At 43.1% G+C, this 10,083-nt stretch overlaps 1 protein-coding gene across 8 annotated transcripts in view; it reads right to left on the bottom strand.

The window, feature by feature from the left end:
* The window catches only part of FYB2 (FYN binding protein 2), a 29,279-nt gene that overhangs the window by 2,980 nt on the left and 16,216 nt on the right, over window positions 1–10,083 (bottom strand). For 5 of the 8 annotated variants that reach the window (XM_076340128.1, XM_076340126.1, XM_076340127.1 and 2 more), the window contains 8 exons: window positions 8,818–8,901; window positions 7,484–7,512; window positions 6,627–6,687; window positions 5,964–6,056; window positions 4,258–4,342; window positions 3,794–3,950; window positions 3,599–3,632; window positions 3,012–3,154 (listed from right to left, as the gene is read on the bottom strand). In XM_076340128.1, coding sequence (XP_076196243.1) covers window positions 3,145–3,154; window positions 3,599–3,632; window positions 3,794–3,950; window positions 4,258–4,342; window positions 5,964–6,056; window positions 6,627–6,687; window positions 7,484–7,512; window positions 8,818–8,901 — 553 coding nt within the window. In that variant the 3' untranslated portion in view covers window positions 3,012–3,144. Of the gene's footprint in view, window positions 1–600; window positions 704–786; window positions 1,226–3,011; window positions 3,155–3,598; window positions 3,633–3,793; window positions 3,951–4,257; window positions 4,343–5,963; window positions 6,057–6,626; window positions 6,688–7,483; window positions 7,513–8,817; window positions 8,902–10,083 lie in introns of those variants that run through there. The other 3 variants (XR_012995501.1, XR_012995500.1, XM_076340129.1) reach the window with 3 other exon arrangements.

The following is a 10,083-nucleotide window of genomic DNA, read 5'->3' as shown; positions in this document are numbered from 1 at the left end:
TACCTCAATGCATTCGTTTTTTTTTCTTTTAGAGCACAAAGCAAAACTGAATCCCAGGATAACTGTAGTGTCTGTGGCCCAGCATCTTTGGGCAGACAAACTTCAGCTTGATGAGAGAGATGAACTGGACTAGTCCATTGCAATTTTTTGTTTGTACTATAAGGAGTATTTATGATATGTATTTATCTTTTTTTTTTGTTAAAATACTGAACTTCTAAAAGCTCTGAGTATAAGCATCCCTTCAAACGTATCATTAACATGAAACTCAGAAAAAAAATCCTGAGCTCTATAAATACTCCATCCTTCTTGGTACTTTCTATTTTGTCAACTGATGGACTGGAGAAGGTTTTGTTTTTAAATTAATTGCTTTAATACTTGCTAGCTGTTGTGGAAGGGCACAGAGCCTAGGTTCAGTTTTGTCCTTTGTGCAAGTAACTGCATTAGATAATCACAACGAAGCCTCTTACCTTCCATTTATGGTGTGGAAAGTGTTTCTCGGTGTACTGCACTGCATGTGATAGCTGTCTCCATGGTTGACATTTGCACTTTAATAAACTCAGAGATGAAAAGAGACGAGAGCAACAAATCCTTAAAACTTACTTACTGCACAGTCCCTTTTTGCAGGCTGGGGTTGGCTGGTAGAGTTTCCCTCTGGAGATGCTCCCGGCACATCCCAGCTGCGGGGCCGTGGATTCCCCCAGGGCTTGAGGTGGCAAAGGGGCAGGGAGGGGGATTAAAATATATACCTGAACAACAGAAACAGCTTTCCCAACCCAAAATACGTACCAGGAGCCATGCCCAAAGGTTTTCTTGTGTATTAACGTGAATCCAGCAGAGCTGATGGACCTGTGCTGACTCAGATCTTGACTCCTTATGCAAAAGCACGGAGAGAAGGATTTTAAAAATATCGTGCAAAAACAACCTTTCATTGCAAGAAAGGTGCTTGGGGGGAAAAACTGGGGACTTAGCTCATATATGCCTGGGATGCAGAGGGATGTACATCCAGCTAAAGCACAAAGCTGCAGTGACTGCTCCAGTCTCCCATTTACACAATTTATGTGGTACAGAATTGGCTTCTAAGAAGTTTCAGTTCTCCCTCAGATTCAGCAAATCAGAACGGTTATCATGATGATCTCCATTTTGAGAAGGAACGTGGAGGAATGGGGTTTAAAATTCACATGAGAATTACTTCAAGTTTTGATGTGTTTAGGATCTACCAGCAAGGCTATAAAAGAAAAAAAGAAGAATTTAATTTCCTGACCAGTATCTTGACCTAAATATAGCCAACCTGTGGTTTAATTGAGGAAATCTAAGTTGCTATATGTAAAGCATTTTTGTATTGAGTCATCCTATATCAAGCGCTTTCCTTCTGTACATGTGTTGGAATCTGTCCATGAAGAAGAATAGTTTTAAGTGCATTGCAAGGCATCCTTGCGTTGTCAGCTGCCAATGCCAGTGCAGAAGGTTGTGTTTCGCATCGAGCTGGGTCGCAACCCCACAAGGACTGTGCGTAATTGCACCGGGATCAGGGCCCGATCACGTATATTGCAGGATATATGGGGAGATTTTTGTTTTAAACTTAATTTTAAAAAAAGAAAAAAATTGTTGAATAACTTCCTTAGGAGACAAAAGAGAACTAGCACATGGGGCTAATACAAGATTTGCCTATAGTGCTTACAGAGCGTGTGATTAATAGACTTCAGGACCTCTGAGCTAGTGCTGGATGGGGAGGAGGATGAGGAAGGAGTCAAGGAAGGGGGTGTTTTCTTCACAGGATCAATCCTAAACATTGCCATGGAAAAAAGCTCCCCAGGTAAACCGTCTCCACAACTTCCATTGGGATAATTCCCCACAAAGTCTGTAGGTGAAGGACATAGCGCACATCCCAGCCTGCTCTGAAGCCAAACACGCACTTAGCTCCCCGAACACTCCATCTCCGCTAGAGAAGTCTAAATATTTGGGCTGGCAAGCCTGCAAAGCTGCGCATGCTTACAGGGGATTGTTTTATTTATTTTTTTATTGCAAGGATGGATGCAGGCCAATGCACTTAATAGTAACCACATGGTAAAATAAATAAGAATGCCTGTACAGACTTAAAAGTAAATGTTAAATATTTGCTCTGTTTTTTTCTGATGTCTTCTATGCCAGCTTTGAAATGGTTGTGTGGCAAACAGCGCTTTTATTTTGCTGTGTTTTCTTAAGCCTGGAACATTTAATAATTTCTAATTAAACCATCTACATTTTTAGGATATTTATGAGCAAACTGATATGGGCTTTTAAAGTGTGCCGGGGAGGGGCAGAAGCTGTACGCTACAGTCATATTTAAGTTTTTTTTTCTTCCAGAGCCAAACCCTATCCACGTTTTTCTGCTTTTGAAAAGGCATCCACTGGATACACCGAGGAGAAGCCATTAGCAATTTATATTTCTTTTCCTACATTTAGGAGCATTTTTCTTAAAATAAGCAATCATCCTCCAGGCCCACAGCGGAGAATAGCCTGAACACAGGGGCAACTGTTGGGTAACTGCCTGCCGCTGTGAGTCAGGGGGAGCCCGAAGTCAGCCTTTACATATCTGGGATACCTAAGTTAGCTTACAAAAATAAAGTAAATTTTGACTGAATGCTTTTTTAACTCTTTTTTAATGTGGTTTTTTTTAAAGAAATGAGTCAAGTTTTCCACTATTTTATATATTTAACCAGTACATACTTCTTGTCCCAATACTTTTGTCAAGACCAAAACCAGTTCATATTTATATGGTTTGCTTTTTAAAGAGCAAATCTTTTGAGGAGTCTTGCAATTCCAGCACCTAAAACAGACAGTAACGAGATGAAGCAACTAAACTGCATTTTTTTTTTCATGCAAACGCAGAAATGGTATGGCTATTTCAGAGCTGACCAACAAGGTACTCCAAAAAGAGAAATACTGAAAATAACTAATGTTGAGATAATCAGTGAAGACATGCTCTAAATAGCAGACAAAAAAAGGAAACGTCTCTTACACGTTTAATAGTATAAGTGTAAAAAATAAAACTTTATTTACATTCACATCAGCTCTCCACAGTTGACCAACGTGGACTCTCACGGATGTGGGAAGCACAAAAGAGACCTTCAGGGATGCTCTGGGGGAGAGCAGCTCTCGGGGCAGTTAGTACTGTCTGTCTCAAAAAAAAGAGAGTTTCACAGCAATGGGCACCTGGGCAATAGGAGGTTCATTTGTATCAATTATGCATGAGCATCGAGGAAATTATATTGCAGCAGGGGATTTAAGGGTGTGTTTTGGCAAGGCAATGCACACCGAGTGGCCCATGTTTGCAGCAGATGTGAATTAATATGGCTTATCTGAAGGCAAGTCAAGAATCTCCAATTTACAGAAGTCATGACTGGACGGGGCTTTTTTTAGCTGCAGTTGGATTGGAAACCTGTATAACAGCAGAAGAGCAGACTAAAACTGGAAATACTTATTTAATATTTAATACTGGCTGTTTACATTAACCTTCCCCTGCCTTCAGAAGTTTTAAGTACATTTCTCCAGATCTCAAGTATCTATACACAGGAAGGAGAAGAAAATATGCATCATCATAAATAAAATCTGAGTTTACCTGAAGTTCAAGTGCTCCACTAGAACATACCCATCTGAGAGAAGGGGAAAAAAAGAAGTAAATTAGTAATCTCCTGAGCAAATGAAGTCATAGTGGCTAAGCACAAATAACACAGTGTTGCTTGTGAAGCCGATTTGCCCCTCAAAACTGCATTGCAAAGTGACCACCCGTGCCAGAGACTTTCTGCAAACTTACATCTGCCCTCCGAATTGCGGCAAATCACTGCGTCGCCCTCTGTGACATCGATAACGTCCAGCCGCTCTCCCGCTGTGACTGGGAGATCAACTCTCCTCTTACTGGGGACCGAGCACTCGGCAGTGGCTGTGTTGATGACATTGATCTCCTTGTCATACTGCAGAGAAGAAATAAAAGCACGAGTTGTTCTACGCTCGTGTGTGATGTCTTTAAGGGCAGGGGGAGGGATGGAGAGAAGAGATTTCAGGATGGGTTGTGAGACTTTGTTTGGGGCTGAAGAGGGGGAAAAAACCCCAGCAATCCCCATGATGAAGATCAGATTAGGGGAGAAGGCAGCAGGTCAGTTGGACATCTTTCCCAGCATAGCTAAAGACCAACAGCTTTTCCACTGTGCATCTCTTAAGCATGACACATAGTTGCTTTCCTCCTCTGACACAGCTAATTCTCTAAAAATAGACACGTACCATAAATGTTTCTCTAAAAAACTTTTCTTCTTTTTCCATCTTCTTGCTTTTTTCGGCATTGCTCTTCTTGACTTTGAAGATATTTCTGCATCGAGAGAGAGAGACACACACACTTCTGAGCTCCATTTAAATAACCCCTGGCACATTGAGAAATGCAACCCAGAGCCTAACTCTAGCCTTGTCTGCAATGAACTCTTGGAAGAGCAAAGCACACCATTCACATTGCTATTTTTCAGATAAGGATGAATATACAACTCGAATCTGTTGGTGAGCATAACTTGAGCCATTTTGTATCTCCATTTGGAATAACTGTTTTCTCTGTAAGCAGCACAGGAACAAATAAATTCTCTATCAAGTGTTTCAAATCAGTCCTGTTTTTATAGAAGTCAACAATTCACTTTTCCCCAGCAATTTGTCTCCTGGTTTTATTTATATTCAGACATAAAGGGTCCCCAGATAACTCTCATCCTGAGTCATTTATGGAAGTGGGGCTTGACACAGCTCTCCAGATCTTTCTTGCTTTTTTGGCACATGGAGAAGAAAGTCACCCAAGCGGACATTTATATGGCACTGTAAAGGGAAAACCAAGCTCTTAGAACTGGCTTAAGGGGAGCAATGGCCATGCATGCTGGGGCATTCCCTGGGTATGGACATGCCAGTCTTTCTGGTTTATACATGAAATTCCAGCTGTGGCATTCATTTTAAAACTAAGACAAGAAAAAAACCAACCAAACAAACAAAAACACCCACTTGCAATAAATTATTCACCCTTGGCTAACTTTCACGCACTTAAAATTAAGAGGAGGGGAAACAAGAGCAGAAATTAGGGACTTTTAAGCTGTGAAGAAATTCCTCCTTGGCAGTCTCAGCCTGCAGGACCTGCAATCTCTGAAGAACAGATGAAATCACATTGGCTTCCTGATAGTCTGTAAAATTATACACATGACTTTGCGCAACACAACAAGCAGTGTTTGAGCAACCCCATGCAGGAACTCTGTGGTGAGAACCCAGAAGATGTATCTCTGATTTGCATTTGTTTGAAGTTCTGGGTATTGGGTCATGAAAAAGCTCATTTCAATGCACATTTTTCTGATCTAAAAGGGAAATGAAAACTCCTATTTCCATGAGAATTTTTGCAGCACGGATAAGAAAAAGTTTTCTTTTTGCTTTTATGCACTAATGGTACAGCAAGAGGCAATGCAATAAACCCAACTGGAAAAAGAAGATCCAAGAAATCAATACTTTAAAATAAGGGCAATGGGAACACACAGGCAATTACTATGCTGTGTCCAGGGCTTCTAAAAACAGTGCTCTCGCCAAAGTAGCAGTAGCTGATCCACAGAGACCATATATTTAATCAAGGCACAATTGAAGAAGGAATGGGCCTGAGCATGGCAGAAAAGCAGCCAAATGTATAGCAAGTAGCACCTTTTTGTCTCGGCTAAGTGGGAAGACATGATACAACTTCAGGATGAGACCCTCAGGGTATCCCCTGCTCGCATAGAGCTCAGATCCAAGAGTTTGTTTTGCCCTCAAGATATTTTTTGTGAAGTTTCCTGAAAGCTGGATTCAAAGGGAAAGGACCATGGAGCAGGAGCCAGCACAAAATGTGTGCTCAATCAGGGGCATCCCGCTCCTGCAAATGACTTCAGAGACACGCATACAAAGTTTGACAACGTGGGAAAACACAGAATGAAAATCAAGACCTTTCCGCGCCACCACTGCTTTTCCTTTGGTCCTTATCCTCTTTTGCCATCAGAAATTTTGGCATCCAGGTTTTGTGCTTGTCGTCCTTCTCTCTGAGAGGAGGGGAAAGAGCCACACAGAAATTCAAGTTTTCCAGCAGACCGTGTCCCCTCCCCAAACCTGTGTACCTACAATGTCATGATTTTTCTCTCTGTCTCACCCCACAACCACCACTGAAACGCAAACACTTGTTGGGATTTATACCAGCACGCACTGCCACCACAATCATCTGGCAGCAAGACATCGAGACATGCTGTTCCTATTAAAAGTAATTTTTCTGACAAGGAGCTTGCCAGGATGGGGCTGATTATTGGGTCTGGGAGCCGGAGTTTTTCTTCCTTAGGAAAACTATCTGAATTTTCACATGTTTGAGGGAGCAGCTCTCTCCTTTTCACGTCTCTGGCACTAACTAGGTAACATCGAAGAAACATTTTGCGGGATGCTACTTGCCAAATTAAACACACATGGAGAGGGCACCTGGACCATCTCCAGAAGACTGTGTCCTGACCAGCTCATGACCCTTGGTGGCTTGCAGTACCACAGGCTCCCCAGATCACAGGTTTGTGCCAAGAGGAACATCTCCTTGGCCCAAGGCCAGCCCCAGGAGAGGGCACCCTCCTCACCTCAGCTCTCTCTGCCCCACCTCGACATCGTCGTACACCATGTCCTCCTGGGAAACAGCCGCTGTCAACCAAAACGCAGCAGAGAAAATTATTAGGAGATGTCATTCTGAGTCCGGTACTCAGAGTAATATATTGCAGAGGAAAATTAGGGCTACTGCTGGTTACTCAACCAAAGGGGCCAAGGCAATGTGACAGGAAGATCCTCAGGACTCTGAAAACCAGCCAAAACTCCAGCACAGGGCAGGATGCTTGGGTTTGTTAGCTGTGTTTATGGGCAGTTTTCTGGATGGGTTTGGCCATCCAGCTCCAGGGATGGAGCAGGAGCAGCAGTAAAGCCTCAGCTTCGCACTGCAGCCAGCCTGGGCAGGATTTCCATCCCGAGGACATGGGTATGTTCACTCCAGCACCTGCTCAAGGCTTGATTAGGGGGGACAGTTTTTGCATCCACCCCCATTTACATAGGCATGAACTTGTCCCTCCAGCAGGCAGCAATAAGCAGCAACGTCTTACAGAGAGCTGCTGGAGCGCAGCTGGCTGTTAAAAACCACTGCCAGCCTGCAAGCAGTGGCTCAGCATGGAGCATGGCAGAAAAGGCATGCTTCACACATTGCCTTCCTAAATATATTCAGAACTGCAAGAGGAATGCTCCTCTTCAAAGAAAACCACCCAAAAATAAGCAAAAAACCCACCCTCAAATGAAGCATAAATCTCTATCAAGTCTTCAAAGTTAACACTGCCACATTACGTGACTTGGAGAAAGGCACGATGCCTAAATTTGATTTTCTAATGTGCAATACATTTGCCTCTTCATACACACACACAAATCCCCAAGAGCCAGATACATGTATGTTGCTTACCTAAATTTGGTACCGAAATGGAAAACAATCTGTGGATAGAAAGAGGCTTTTAGAAACAAGTTTGCACATCAGCATCGCCCAAAAAGCCATAAGCACCGACAAGCTGGAAGCATGCAGTGCTTGCTACTGAAGTGAGGGAGGCAAGTCTAGGTGCACGGGCTCTGTGACACCAACAGCATTTGCCAGAATTACATCCCTTGCTAAATAAGCATCTTCATCCTCTGGCAGCAACAAGAGCCCTGTGTTCATCAAGCAGATTATGAAAGGTCTACATTGCATCCAAAGGACAGTCCAAATTGGCAAAAGCACCCTCCTCTTGCCCATCCCTACACCCCTTCCCAATAGCTAGAGGGTTGATGGACAGTTGGTAACTGTAGTCAGTAGTAATTCCCTTCTTGTAGTCTGCCAATATCATGGGCCCAGGAATTTAAAAGTGACAATGATTATAGATATCTAAGATCCCTGCGGGAGCTTTAAGGGTTCTGTGCAACAGGAGAATGGCATGAAACCTGGTGGCTCCTTCCCTATAATGATATTTAGCAGTAATGCAGGGAGGAGCCACTGACATGGCAGAGCACCTAGTGTGAAAAGGTTTTTAAGTAAAACAAACTTTCCTCATATAACAGAGGAAAGGGTTAATCTGGAATTTCCAAAGAAATAAGAAAAAGTAGCATTTTCCTGGCCTTCAGGTACTGTGCACAGGGTGAGGCACACGCTGGCAGCGATGGAGGACAGGTTCTGCAGGCAGCTACTGTGCACTTGAGGAAAAGGCAGTTTCCATGGAACCTTAACCAGGATTTTGAATATTAAAGTAAGAGCAGCTGAAAGGGCACTATAGGAAGTTATACAATATCCTCTATCCTAACTTCTTAGACTACAGTCTAAGTCAATAATAACCTTCTTCAGCAGATACTGTTGCCAGTTTGACTATAAATGGTACTTGGAATGAAAAAACTCAACCCTCAAGAGCCACATCAGGAAGCCTTTACCTAATCCTGGCTCACAGGTCTAGGCAGCAGGTATCACATTTCTATGTTCCCTTGTGTACCTGCATCATGCTGAGGTATCAGAAAGGTACCAAAGGCAGCAGAAAGCCTATGAAAACTTGGACATTGCTGTAGATTCCTGATGCCAGAGACTTCAGAGAAGCTGCACTGATGAACCACTGGCCACATCTGCCATAGCAGCTCCTAATGAGTTGATAGAAGCACTTTTGGCATAACTTTCCCAATAAAGCTGCATTCCTTACTCCTAGACCGCCTGCTCTCAAATTATTGCAAATATGAATGCTCGGGTTTGGAGGGAAAGGGGTTGGACAACCAACATTTTCTTACCTTAAGTTTTCCTTGAACCTGATATTATTCAGCTTCAACTTTTCTATCTTAAACAAGTTTCCAAATCTCTTTTGTTTTTCTGTTCTGTACAAAAGAGAAACAGATTTTAAATTAAAGACGCACTAGGCACTGAAGTATGTGAGAGTTGCAATTCTCGTAGCCCCAGAGATCCTGAAGCAGGTAAAGGAAGGTCAGCAGACCTTAGACCTCAGCTCAGCAGTAGGCTTTAAGCCTTAACAGCATCATGCGGATGAATGATGGATTCAATGGAATAGGCCCCAACACAGCAAAAGGTGCTTAATTATAAAGTCCAAGCTCAAATCTTTGCTTAGCTTTAAACTTTTCTGTGTTAATTGAAGTTGTCCTCCTCTGACCCAACAACTACAGAATGAAACAGGTTTATTTGGAGTAAAAATTCCTGACGAAAGGGACAAAAATTCCCCAGAAGCATGCAATGTACATTAAAGGAGGACATCAGGAGCATCTGTCTGTGCCACCCTTCATCACACATTTCTGTCGTGTACGCTTTTGAGAAGGACGTTCCACTACACACACTCCTCTCTGAAGCTTATGGGGGGTTGCAAAGCTACACAGAGATTTTCTAATAAAGTATCTGCAAAGAACCAAGATCCTCACATGGGGGACATTACCCACATGCAAATACTATTAAAAATACTTTATGTGTATCAGCACACCTAATCTTGCATGTGGGATCAATAGAAAGATTACATAAAGACTGGTTTGGGGATTAAGATACTGACCTCTGAACCCCGTGAATTTGGTCCCAACCTTAGCTTTCTCATGAAATTCCCTTGCAAACCCAGCAAGACACACTACTCCTCTGTGAATTAGCAAGAGTTTAACGTCTGCTGCTATCGAGCACCCATGTGCAGAGAGGCACAGAAGAGGCACTGGTACCCTTCCCAGCTGGGGGGGGGAACATACATGGTCGGTCTGGGAGCCAGATGCAGATGCCAGCACACTACACTCTGGCCTGGGAAGCTCGTGCACCTCCACCACTCAACTCCCATGGACAATTTGCAGAGAAATGACACTTTCACCTTTTAATAAGCGCCCAGTCACCTCCAGGGTTTCAGGTTTCCCATACCTTTTTCCCCTCTCCGACACACGCAGGCTTTACATGCATGCATAAGCTAGACTTGAATCCAGATGCAAGCCAGTACAAGTCTCATATCCGTAAGGGAAAAGCAGATGTACAGCAACACCTTATTATTCCTCCCACACTGCTCCTTAGAACAGAGCCAC

The sequence above is a fragment of the Aptenodytes patagonicus genome, chromosome 5 (genome assembly GCF_965638725.1).
Source record: "Aptenodytes patagonicus chromosome 5, bAptPat1.pri.cur, whole genome shotgun sequence".
Taxonomy (NCBI): Eukaryota; Metazoa; Chordata; class Aves; order Sphenisciformes; family Spheniscidae; genus Aptenodytes; species Aptenodytes patagonicus.
This window is presented reverse-complemented; position numbering and strand designations above follow the sequence as displayed.